Source organism: Centruroides sculpturatus, unplaced genomic scaffold, assembly GCF_000671375.1.
Source record: "Centruroides sculpturatus isolate CEXI.00-Female unplaced genomic scaffold, Cexi_2.0 scaffold1024, whole genome shotgun sequence".
In the NCBI taxonomy this organism is placed as follows: domain Eukaryota; kingdom Metazoa; phylum Arthropoda; class Arachnida; order Scorpiones; family Buthidae; genus Centruroides; species Centruroides sculpturatus.
The window spans coordinates 43,587-57,269 of record NW_019385454.1 but is presented as its reverse complement, the minus strand read 5'-3'; the positions used below and the strand labels follow the sequence as shown (position 1 = coordinate 57,269).

Genomic DNA, 13,683 nt, shown 5'->3' with positions numbered 1-13,683 from the left:
GGCGTAAACTTAAAGTAATTGTGGCGGCGACAAATATTACGAAAATTCTACCTCTAATTCGAGTGCCGGGTGTCGATTGGTAATTAAGCCTCTGCTCGGATCTGGCCCAGGAATATTTTGTCGGACGGATATCGCCTTATTAACCTTAGGCGCATTGCCGCGTAGGAGATTATATTTACATAAATATTTCGTCTAAAGACGTAGGCTAAGCGGAGATGGCTGACCAGTTTCCGTAGTCGTAAATTACGGTGGCAATTGGTAAAGAAAAAGTGTTAAGTCTTTATAAATATCGATTGCTGGGTTTTACTTTTAAAATAATTTGGTAAAAAGACAAAATCGATTTTATTTAACGAATAACCAATTCGAATAATTTTACAAAATCTAGTTAATATCCGGATTTAAAAACAAATTAAACCATTGGTTAATAACTAGCAGACGAATTTAGCCGGCTGGTCCCCATTTTCTCCCTTTCCCGGTTTCTGCCAAATACGAAAACTGCCGGAGCTTTAGCCCAAGTATTTGAACAGTTGGGAGCCGAACGACAAAAAAGTCGATATTCGACAGACCACCGACGATCGGCCCTAACATGGCGCCCGACATTCTCTATTTAGTCTCGGTCTACCTTACAAAATAGGCAACGGCTACGTAAATGTCCGCAAATATTCTTTTACGTAGTTTTTGATTTGGCAACGTCGAAGTGGCGATTAAGAAAGAAGGGTCAATCCCGGCAAACTTGAAGTAACGTTTAAAATTACACGCGTATTATCTTATTGTTTACTAAGAACAAAGACGCGCCACTCTTTCGCCCGTGAAACTCGAAGCTGGAACTAGGAATATCGAGAATGTCGAATTAATGGCAGATTAAGGATCTTCCGTCGGTGGTAATTTTTGATGGGGACGGCCCGGTAGTTTCTTTATTGTATAAAAATCTACGGAGTAATAAATGGAGCGGATTGCCAGTCTAGCGGTGGTCCGGTGGCGCCTTTTAATCCCGGCGTAATTTAAAAATGGGAGAAAATCGAATTTTGCGAAAAATATTAATTCCCCGGATAAAGTAACGAGACGATTGATCGTTACTTCCCAACTACTCGAATTTCAAAATCGAAGCGCCTCGTCGTCCTCCGACTCGAATCGTTTCCAAACGACAAATAACCGGAGACGTGGCAAATTGCAATTTCTCTTTACTTTTTGTCGGGGTTTTCCCGGTGTCGACCGTAATTACCGTATTCATTGGCACGATAATTATTGTCGGGAAGACGAGTGGACCGAGACTAGGTGGGCCAGGATCGTCGTCGTCGTCATCACCATCATCATTGGGCGCGAAGAATACAAAAAACGATTCGGACGATAATCGATATTAGAAGGGACGGCGCATCTCTTCGGGGAAATTTAAAATCGACGATTTCGACTCGATGGTGTGGCGCTTATTATTGCCTCTTCCCGTAGAAAATTACGGCCATAACGACCGTTATACTTTATTTTATCGAATAACCCAGGATTAAATAATTACTTTTATAGAAAAAAAGTCGGAAACTATTAAAGGAATAGCCAAATTGCAATTTTAGTAGGATTTGATTTCCGGAGACGGTAACGACCCTCGTAAAACTATCCTTCGATTATTGTTGGTTTATAATTAAGTGTAATCCTATATCAAATTATCCAAATGATTTTTACTTGGCCGGCGATAATTACGTCCAGACTCGCGAAGGGCCAGCGCCGACCTTTATTACTATTACTATTTTTAATTCCTAGCGCGCTCGATTCCCACTAGCTAACAACCCCAGCGCCCACCATTCTGGTTACGGTTAATCAAAAAATCGATATTTATATGTTAAACATAATTTAATTTTCGGGAAGAAATTTGGAAATTTTGCCACGTCGACAGCGCCTTGCAAGGTTTAAAGTGAGAAAAACTACCGATATAATCGTACCTTTTAATTTCTTATATTTCTCTGGCCGGAAAAGGCCATTATTTTTTAAAACAATGGCGAAAAAATGCAATTTTCAATCTTCTAATTTGTTTACTTTTATTTTTTCCTCCCTCTCGTTCCTATAGGACTAGACTGTAACGTCAATATTGCATTTCTTAGAAAATATGACGATGCTATAAACATGTTAGAAGAAAATGATACGAGAACATGATATCGACGTTAGAGAAAATGTATCGATGTATAACGTTTCCGTTCATCCCCACCAATGACTATAAAACGTTAAACAAACTACGGAATACGAAAAGACTGCCGAATAGGTGGGCACGTATTTTCCTCTTTCGCCACAAATTTAACTTCCATTACGTATCTCCGGTCCAAAAAATGTATCTGCCCACCGTCGGCTTAATATTAATTATTTGTACGGTGTACTCCACGCGCGCATTCGTTTATTTATCCGGATATTTCGGATATTATCCGCATCTCGTTAGCCGAGTTGGTCGCCAGAGAAAAACTTCCGACACTTAAAAAGTTCGCTTCGTATTAGGTAGAAAAGGGACCGATTGTCGGGCCGTAATCGAAAACGATTTTCTTACCCTCTGTTCGTTTCTAAGGAGAAACGATTACTTTTCTTCGACTTCCGCCATAGTCTTGGCTTTAAATGAACTTAAAACGACTGGAAATTTATTTATGCGAAAATTAGAAACACGGGGTTGAATGCCTTACGCGTACGCCCCAGCCCCCAGACTTTCGAAAATTACAAAATACGTTCCGCCAGGAATTAGTATTAAATTAAAATTCTAAAAACAATTCCGTTTTTTGATAATTGGAGAAACGTGGCGATATAAACGACGTTATTTACGAATCGATCGGAAAGGGACTACGTCACGGCGGTCAAGGAGGAGGACGTAGAAAGAAGGGCGGAGCCAAACGAGGAAGGAGATTGGAGCTTTAACTAGCGTAGTTGTGCGGGAAAAATCTCTCGTTTACTTGTACTGGTGGAGGAAGACAGCCGGCGGGCACGTCCGTCATCCCCACTCGGCTTTAAAACGCGACTCGAATTAAAGTCGCTTCCTATTTCTTCCCTTTTCGAAATTAGCCACAATTTCCCTCCCACCAAAATTTAATCGGGTTTTTAATTACCGATTCTTCCGGAGGTAAAAGATCCCTTCCTTTCGCTCTTTCTACATTTTGCCTCCTTCTAAAACATCTGTTTTTCCCATTTATCACCGTGCCCCGTACTACCGGCGCTATTTATTCGGGCGGGGATTGGACTTCCGGCCACGCGCTCCGCCCGCCCCGAGATCTTTTTAATCCGGCGTCGACGGCGCGCGCCATCGCGCCCCACGCAACTCTCCTCTCCGTCGGGCATTTCAGAATTTCGCTCCCTCCACCCCGGAAAAAGGCGCGGAGGCGGCGCGGAAGGGACTTTTTACGTCGGAAAGTCAATGGTTGTTAATTGTGGCCGAGAAGAAAAGCGGCGGCGCACCCCCGCCGAGAAACTTAATATAGTCATTAGTAAGATTCTTCTATTAACGGCGGAATTCGAAAAAAGGGGAAGGAGGGCGAGGGGATCCTCCCGGAAGTGGGAAATGCGCGGAGGTAAACGAGTGGGCGTTAATAAAGGAAAAGTTTGAGAGAAATTTACAGAAACCGAGCGTAATTGTACAATAATGATTCGCATATTTGAAAACTGATGTTATCTTTGCGCAGTTTACTGTCGAGCGACGTTCTAAATGGCAAATTGATTGATGTTTAATAAATGACGAAACTGTTATTACTCGGCTTACGCGGCGGTCGCTGCTCTTTCGCCACCCCTGCACCCGCAAACGATCGGCGATCGATCGATCGATCGATCGTGCGGGTTTCGAGTGCCGACTCGATCCGGGAGGCCCGGGGAGGGCCAGGCGAGAAAAGTTTGGGCATTTACCCGGGCGGAAGTGGAATTATGTTTTCTTATCGATCTTCGCTCCTATAAATACCGGACGAATCTCTCGTAGGCAGCGCGGTAATTTGTCAATCTTTGCGAGCACTGGCCGGCAGCCGGCACGACTCGCTCCATCTGTCGGGCGCGGCGAGAACTACCGGGAGGCGATCGATTAATTAAATCGATGGCCGGTGTTGGAGTAAATATCTATTTGTTTAGGTTTTACTGTTTTAAACACAAGTTTCGTTTGTATTTGAAAAATGCATTTTAACACTGGCTTTTTTTATTTTCAGTTAATTCCTATGGAGAAGTGAATTATGGAGAAGGTAATGACGTAATTAAAAACGATTATTAGTGTTTAAACGATATAATTATACGGAAAGCGGAGTAAAAATGACGGAATAAAGGCGAGAGAATTTTCTAATTTGATAAACGAGCCGAAGGCTTTAAGTGTTTAAAAGGCGGCCTTAATTTGGACGCGTCAATCTCGCATCGAAAATTGATTTTAATTAATTAGGACGGAAGCCGGGCCCGTCCGAAGGCCAACGCGTCGAATTAAAGGCGTAGAAAGATAAAAACTCTTTTTAAGTCGATAGAAAAGCCTTTAAAAATGCCTCGCTTTCTTCTTTTCAGATAGACCAAGTCTCCGAAGAGTTCCAATCGGGAGGACCACCAGGTAAACGTTTCCTTGGTAACAGGGGTGTTTTTCCGGATGATTAATCACGAGCTGTCTTGTGGCAAGACATACCATTCGTGCTTTTGACAGTCCGAGATGTCGTTGACGTAATTACTCACGACACCTGTGCAGCAATGTCAGTCGTTTGAGGAACCGAAGGCAAATCTCCTCTCCTCCCCACTCGAAAGAAAAAAGCGAGAAAAATACTTTTCCGGACAGCGATCCTTTTTAGCGCACTTAGAGTCAAATTAACACTCTCCTCGTCTCTACTCCGAGATTCGGAAATTCGTGGATTAAACGAGGAGAAAAAAGAAACGCTTTAGAAACTCGGTTAATGGGAAGACTTTTTTCTCCTCTTCTCGGCGAATTGCGCAAAAAAAACGTCAACAAGAATGTAAATGGAATCTGTTTTTGTCGGCGGTTAAGTAAATGCCCAAGCTTTTTAATGGAGTGCTTATTGTTAGTTAATTCTTAGTCATTCGATTAACCGGATTCGGATCTCTTTCCCTCCCTCCAATTAATTACACTCACGCTCTTTTTTCTCTTTGCCCTTTTCAGAGGTTCCCGCCCAGGAGGCCACGTGAGTGTTTCTTGTCTCTCGCGCGATTCGACTGGCGCCGTTCTAACCATGGTTTCATTTCAGAGTCGAAGCCACACTCAACGTTTCCAACAAACGAAAAGAGCCGAACGAAGAGACGTCGGAGGAGCCGGCCAGCAAGTGTTTGCGAGTGTCGGAAGCCGTCGAGACCGACAAGGGCCGGATCGAAGAGTCGCGCCATGCGGAGCAGGCGGAGCGCGCGAGGTATGCCGAGACGGAGAGTCGAGTGGCGGCGGAGACTCAAGAAGCCGCGAGAAAAAGCGAGCCGGAAGTGGACGAGGACACCAGGATCATCAAGGAGGCGGAAGCGGCCTTGAGAAGCCTTTCGGGGGACTTCGGACAGACGGAGGCCTGTCCCTTCTACGGGGAGGCCGACGACAAGCCCATGTTCGAGAACCTGTTCGAGAAGAAGACCGACGGCAGACCTTCGGGAGAGACCGTGACCAACTCGTGGAAGGACATCGTCACCCTCAGCGCCTCCTCCAGTTCTTGCGGCAGCCTGGAAAGGTCGCCGCTCAGATCGCCGGTTCTGTCGCCCGTCGCCGTGGTCAAAGTGGAGAAGAGGGACGAGAGAGAAGCCTGTTCCTGTTCCTACGGCGAAACCCGGTGCAAAATAGAAAACGTCAAAATGGAGGACAAGACCTGCAAAGTTCTGGACAACTACGCCGCCGCCGACAGGAACGACTCCTACGACGTGGAGAACTTGCTGAAGATCGAAGAGGAATGTGCCAATATTCAGTCGCTCATGTCGACTCACGACTATTACATGGACATCAAAGAAGAGCAGAAACCGTTGGTTCCGGTCGTTAATCACGCCATGAAACAGTGCTTGACTAACGATCTGGCCGCCATGCACAGGCCCGGCGATGCCATGTCGTACGGCCCCTGGTGCCAGGATCAGGATCAATGCCAAATGCGTTACCAGACTCAGTACCAGTGTCAGATGAGTGCCATGTCCGCCATGGACGGCACGCAGAGGTACACGGTCCTGGACGGAAGATACCAGGACCAGAAGAGCTTCGAGGAGCACCTCTATCCCATTCCGGACGACGATAATCCCCTGGTGATAGACGAGAGCAGGCTCAGGTCGACCGACGACGACGACACCACCGACGATCTGCCCAGTCCTCAGCACTACTTGGCAGCGCACGCGGACAGGATGAAGGTGGAAGAGTATCCCGCCTGTCAGCTGGGAGGACACGAGATGGCCTTGAAGGGTGAGTCTTTTCCCAATTTACTAGGTAGATTTCCCGGGGCTTTCTCGCGCACAAATACGTATTTACCAGCGTCCGGACGATTCTTCCCATTACCGATAGATGGCGGGAGTGGAGAAATGTTTGAGCGGGCGGTTTTTCACGTTTATCGATAACTTGTTTCGTGTAAAATTTATTTAAAAGTCTTTTAAAACAGCTGCAAATACTTCAAAGTGGCCGAAATAATACAGTACTTAAAACATTTCTCCAAAAGTTTGCAAAGTTGTAATTGCACCAGTCGGGAATATAATACCAATTGTTATAAATTTATTTTTAAATTTGGCATTTACATTATTTCGATAATTATCCCTCGACATAGCGCCTCTTTCAGATATTGAATTTAAAAGTGCCGTACATATTTTCAACGTAACTTACTATACTGTACGGTACAACTGGAAATTTTAAAAGCGTAGGTTAAGAGGAAAAGCCCATAGTCATAGTGTTTATGAACACGAATCATAAATATTTTACTGGGAAATGTAGGGAGACTTTTCGATACGGTGCGGTGGCGCTAATTCGAACTAATCGAGACCGGTGGTAGTTGGATTAACGAAAAGTTCGGATTAACGAGGGTATAATAGTAAGGATACGATGTTTACGCTCGGAGGCCACTTTTTACTGTCGTAAAGTACTGTACGGCGGCAAACAAGGTCGGAATCGTTAAATCAAACCGGGTAGGAGAAAAAGTGAGCAAAGATGTTCGCAACGAGTGACTTACGTTTACTTTATACGTAAGATGCAGGCGGACGGATGACATTTTAGTTAGGGGAAGGGTAGAAGCTGTTCGGATCGGAGCCGGATTGGAGCGATACGCGCCAATCGGGCCCCGCAGCGCATCAAAATTTATATACAGTATTTAAAAATAGTACACGTTACAAAAATAAATATCTAGGTATATTATTATTAAAAATATAACAACATATTTCAATACGTAAATTAACTGTAAATTAATTTCGTTATTTAAAGTTTGAGGGAGCCGCAAAAAAAAAAAATTCGATCGGGCCTCGCACCTATTGGATCCGGTATTAGCGCCACCGTACTGTATTTTTTAAAAAAATACGTAATTTTTTGTCGGTGGTTTTTGGCGGAGAAAAGAATCAAATGGCTGCGATTAGTAAGTAGCGTTATATCAAACACGTCTCTCGATCAGTTTTCATTTATATCGCGTAGCAATTCCCCTCGTCCACCGCCAAAGCTTTCAATATTTTTAATCGAACGGCCGAAGCAAACTTTATTCGTTTTCTACCAGCAAATTATTTAGCCACATTTAAACGAACGAAAATATTATTTTTAGTTTTCGAAAACGAAAATTTACACCAATGCTTTTAAAGTTACGTCGATGACCTTTTGAACTTTAAATGGAAAAGCCAAATCGGTTATCCCGTCGGGAATTTTAAAAGTCGACGGTTGTCCTTCTCGACGCCATATTAATTCCGATTGATAACCACCCAATTTCTATCCGGGACTCGATTTGTTATATACAATTATTGGCCAATTAAAATGCAAATATTCGGCTTTAAAGGTTCGAATCTTTTAACTAATTAAATGAAGTCGCGTAACTTTACCGACAAAACCATTTAAAATTGCACGTGGCGCCATCTGTTGAAATGCTTTTAAATTAAAATACCGTATGATTTTAAATACAGTAGAGCGTCGACTATCCGAATCAACTGGGGACTGGAATGTTCCGGGGGATTAATCGATATTTCGGATAACCGATTATGTACGAAAAATGTATTAATTTATCCCGTTTCTCCGTTGCGTGTCGCTTCGCGTTGAATTTTCGTCGACGTTAAGCCTAACGAAGACTATTGTATCGTTAAAAATTATTTTTTTATTTTGTACAAACAAAATAAATGTATTGAAAAATATAAAAACAATAAAAAATTATACTTGAAGTTAATTTAGTATCAACAACGTAAAATACTTGAGTAGCCCAAGACATAGCCAAAGATTGAAGCGCCACAGCACTAGCGAAAATTTAAATTTGCCGACTGGAATTCTTTCGGATAATCGACGCTCTACTGTATTATAATACGTCAAAAAGTTTAATACGAGTTTTCTAAAACATTGTAAATGCTAATAACGAGTGATACCTCGGTCGAGTGCCGTCTCACACACGACACGCGACTCCTTCGACCTTTAACCACCAAAATTTAATACCATCGATCCCCGTAAAACACAAACCAGCTGCAAAATTTCAGAAATTTTCGACAAAAGGACGAAAATTATTAAGCTTCGATGCGAACCGACAAAACTGCCGTACGCCAGCACGCTAATACGCAGCGCCCACTAGTGGCCGAGTGAATAGAACCGCCGAACGTCGGTAGTGGGTTGGCGTTTGTAACACCCAAACGGGAGCCAGTTTTCCATAGAAAGTCCTCCCCTCGTGGATTACCCACGCGTCGCGTTGTCCAATCCGAATAAAACTAAAACCCAACCACTAACACGCCTACAAACAAGGGGAGGGACATTTCTTTTACACGTTTCGAGGCGCTCCTAGTCCATTTTGGCATTTTGAGGAGGGTTCAGATTCTGACGCACGGCAAACTTTCCCTTTGTTTACATATAGGACAGGAAAGTAATAGGATCTTTTAAATTAATTTTGGAATTCCCGTAATCCAGACCGAATCGCCTTATTTACTTCGTAGTTTATCAAATATAAATATAAATACCACGAATAGTAACTCACATTTCGCCTCTTCCTACCCGAAAGAATGGCAGAAAATAGAAACTTTTTCGGCCGAACGTACGCATTAAAATATATTCCGTCGTCCATTCTTTTACCTCTTAAGTTATTACAATTTCGAACGGTTGTCGATGACGAGTAAATTTACCCCAGTTTCCCCACACGATTGTTTTCTCTCAAGACCGCTAGATGGCGCCAACGTACGGACGGTTGGCAGTCTGGGGAGGAGGCGATTGGAGGAAAGTGGTTGACGAAATTATCCGCGGAAGTTCGATACGACGACGACGGGACTAAATTTTAATAGGTTAAACACAAATTACTTATCAAAATGGGAACCGATGAAATTACGGCTCGCGGTTACTGCGATAACTCGCTTTTCTTGCTATTTTTAATTGGCTGCAATTTGAAAATTGAAGACCTTGGCCTACACATTCTCACTGCGATCTTTATTAATCTCGAGAACGGAGTTAAACGGACGGAAAGTTTAGTCCCCGCAGGCCCCGATTAACTGCGCGCGAATTTCCGGGCTGGGTCGGAAGTCACGTGATTTTTTAAATTACACGATGGCGACCACGTCACATTAAAACGTATTTTTTAAAACGGAGTTGTAGAAATTTTGGAATTTCCCCGGTAGTCCTAAACCGGCGGTTGTTAACCTTTTTAGTGGTCGGCACCCCTTTGAATCTGAAAATAAGCTCTCGCACCCCTTAAAAAATGTGTGTACGTTTTTTATCTAAGAAAAAACATTTATCTCATAAACAAATGCAGTGTTTATTTACGATATATCTATACTAATATTATAAAGAGGTAATGTTTGTATGTATGCATGTAAGTTTGTATGCATACATACGGGTAATCTCCGAAACTACTCATCCGATTTCAAAAATTCTTTCACCGATATTTAAAATGGAACCTCAGGGTGGACATAGGCTGTATATTATTCCATTAAACATTCATATAAATTAAAATATATAATCTAGGTTAAGGCTTTTATGTCCAACAGATGGCGCTACGAGTACGACGCCCTAAGTTTGCTTTTCTGCCAGGTATTATGCTTTTCTGTGAAAATGAACTAAAGGGGATCATCTTCTATCTATTTACATAAATAAAGATGTAATGTTCGTTTGTTCCTACCGATTCCTTTGAAATTTTGACACAACGCCGCATTCGAATACGCACGTGTTTTTATATAATATACGTGTCGAAATTCCCGGACTGAAGGGAGATGGTTAGGATTAAAGCTTACCGGTAAAGAACTCTGCTTCTATTTATACTATTTCAGATGCGGTTTTTTGCGTTTTTGACTGTGTTTTAATAGGATACGTCAACAGAATGTACACTAAGAAGAAATTTTTCGAAAAATTCCTCCCCCCTCCACGGGGGAAGTGTTATACATTTCTAATAGATACATTTTGAGCCACAACAACGCGTGGCGGGGTCTGCTAGTATTACTATATAACGTAAAAAGCAATATTTAAATTTTAATGGCTAGGTTGTTATTGTTTATTCACAATAATTCTATTAAAACGAGGCTGTTTTTTCGAAAGAGACACGCGTAAGATACCAGACGCGTTTACGCGATTTCTGGCTTTTGTTTTAATGCGCAAAAGTGCCGTATTCGAGGTACGCGAACGCGTCTCGACTAGTTTCTGTACTGCACGTGACAATGTGACTACATTAACCGCGTGTACCGACGACTGACGACGAGCGCTATGTGCCGAGAGACGGTAGAGAACGAAGTGGGGGTGCCGTGTTGCTGGATACTACGGTTTGTAGAGAACTTGGTCGCCTCGTTCGTATTTTTTATTTATTTGAAATTTCTCTCGCACCCCGGGTTAAGAACCGCTGTCCTAAACGAACACGCGACGGAAAGCCACGAAATCTTAATTCTGTTCCGTCCCTCGGTCGGAAGCGTTAATAAAATTCGACCTTTCCCACCACGTTCGGAAGAAAAAGTGAGATTTACGTTTTAAGTAAAAAATCGTTTGTCTGTTCTTCAAAACTCTCTCATCTCATATCTCACAGAGGAGTGTTATAGCTATGCGCTTTTCACTCCGGAAGAAACAGGAAGGAAGAGTCGGTCTTGTTCTTCAAAACATCCCGTCATTTGTTTCTATTCGTTTCGTCGTAACGTTTTTGTTGTTTCCGAAAAGGGATAACAGATGGCGCCTCCGTCTTACCCTCCATTTTATCTCTAGTCTATTAATAGCCACGACGGGGGTGGCGTCGTAGTCCGCCCGACGGACGATAGAAAAGAATTCACCCGTTTTTCGCTCTTAACAAAATATTTCCGTCTAATTTATAACGCGGGAAGGAAAAACTTTCTCGTAAATCGTTCGTCCGACAAATGCCAAACTACGGTAAACCCTGGATTTAACGAAGAAAAATTTAAAAGCTTATTTTTTATTGGCAGAGGTTGCTAAAAGCTGGGAACGATGATTTTCCGAGTATAAATTGGCCTAATCGATCTACGGTACGTTAGGCCCGTATAATTTTATTCGTACTTATACGTCGTAACAACATTTAAACGCAATTTAGTAATGTTAAAATGAAAATACGTTTAAAACTCATTCGATTTAATAGACTTTCGGCAACGGCCACACCCCTTTCCTCCAATTAGTCCGTTGAATCCGGGGTTTACCGGGTGAGTTTCTAAATTTCTCTTTTCCCGCCGACCGTTCCCGGGGCTCCCCGACCGGGTCGATATTTTCCTTTCTTACGGGTCGACGAAAGTTCGAAAGGGAGTGGACGAGCAAATTAGATAAGCGTTGTAGGCGCATATAGAGCGTTTTAATATTGTTTTCTTATTTAGTAAATAACAGTTATTTAGTAAACAGAGGAAAAGTATGGCCACGGGTCAAAAAACGATCCCGGAGATTTTCGCATTTTTGGACTCGGGACACCTCGAAACGTCGAGAAATGCAAAACGACTCGCTGGGTAATTTCTGTACGTACTGTACGCGTGGGGGCACGATTTTGTTCACCCGCGCTTTTTGACGAAAATTTCCGAAATTTTGCGCGGATGCCATTAAAGGTTAAAGTTCGAGGAGTGGGGAGATAAAGGAGTCGTGTACCGCATCTCGAGTAGGGTCGGACTTAATGACGATTTTGTTGGTTATTACCATTTATAACATTTTTTTTTTTACAAAACCCGAAATTAAGCTTTTTGTCATCTATATCAAGGGTGGGCAACCTTTTTTATAACATGGGCCAGAATAAATTTTACGTTTTTTCCGCGGGCCATAGTAGTTAATTGACACCTTGTGACCTGTAAATTTTTAGTCTGCAAATATGAAATAAATAAATAAATAAATAAAAATAAATTAATTACTACAGTCGACCCCCCTATAACACTGTTGATTATTCCGTTTTATATGAATTCCATGTTGTATGAGTCACTTAGATTTTACAAATGCGTGTGCCGGGCTGTGAACGGCTCACCTATTTGTAAAATCTAAGTGACTTTAAACACAATAAAAACAGCACTATGTAGTTGGATACGACAGACATTACATTTTCTAATTGCATAGCTTTTGCACATAGATTTTCTTGGTGGATGATGCGATGAGATATAATTTAGAAAAATTCTGTTCTCCCATTTTTTGTTTGAATAAAGAAATGACTCCCTTATTTTTTCCTGTCATTGCTGCCGCAACACTTCAGAAAATAATATTCAATTTAAACTAGACGAATTACATCAAAAAATATTTATTTAAAATTTATTCTAAACATCTCGCAGGCCGGATAGAAACTCTTCACGGGCCGTAACTGGCCCGCGGGCCGGGGGTTGCCCACCGTTGATCTATATAAATGTAAATATTGGTTTGTTCAAAGTCTTAAATCTCCGGAAGTTCACCCATAGCTTTGAAATTTTGAAACAACGTCGCATTCGAATACGCGCGTGTTTTTATAGGCTATTACGTAGCCGTCGAAACTCTCCCCGCGGGGGAGAGAGACAAAATTAAGACTTACCGCGAAGAACCGCTCTTCTATTATACTATTTTAGATACGGTTTTTTGCGTTTTAATAGGGTACGTCGAGAGAACGTACAGTAAGAAGGGATTTTTTGAAATTCCCCCCACCGCGGGGAGTGTTATACATTTATAATAGATGCATTTCGAGCCTCGGCTAGTTTTATAACATAAATATAAAAAGTTTTAAAACTAAAATATCGTAACAGATGGCGCCTCATACTCAGTTTTAATTTTGCCGGGAAAGCTAAGCGACCGGTTGCCGCATTTTATCCGCGTAACTTGGAAAGAAAGATGATTGGGAAGCGCTTTCATATTTTCTATATTACAGGAAAATTTCTGGTAGTTTTAAGTTCCGAAAGCCGTCCGCGATATTTTCTTTTTCCACTTACCACCGTTTAATTCGCTTATCGAAGTTCTTCGCTATAACCGGATAATTCGTTGGCGAATTTGCGACAGAAAGTATTTCGCTTTTCACTCCTTTCTTTCACTTCTACTCTTTACAAAAATTACCAGACAAAAAATTAACGTCTTTACCGTTAAATTTTTTATCCGCCGATTAATTCCGATTTAACGATCGCAACTGTTACATATTCTACGAACGTCTGGCGTTCGTTTCCGTACATTCGCTAACGTAACCT

At 42.2% G+C, this 13,683-nt stretch overlaps 1 protein-coding gene across 10 annotated transcripts in view; it reads left to right on the top strand.

Moving 5' to 3' along the window:
* LOC111639153 (myelin transcription factor 1-like) overlaps positions 1-13,683 on the top strand; it is a 59,356-nt gene that overhangs the window by 29,938 nt on the left and 15,735 nt on the right. For 9 of the 10 annotated variants that reach the window (XM_023384953.1, XM_023384954.1, XM_023384952.1 and 6 more), the window contains exons 2-5: positions 4,149-4,181; positions 4,489-4,531; positions 5,090-5,111; positions 5,175-6,346. In XM_023384953.1, the coding sequence (XP_023240721.1) occupies positions 4,173-4,181; positions 4,489-4,531; positions 5,090-5,111; positions 5,175-6,346 (1,246 nt within the window). In that variant the 5' untranslated portion in view covers positions 4,149-4,172. Of the gene's footprint in view, positions 1-2,164; positions 2,249-4,148; positions 4,182-4,488; positions 4,532-5,089; positions 5,112-5,174; positions 6,347-13,683 lie in introns of those variants that run through there. The other variant, XM_023384946.1, reaches the window with a different exon arrangement.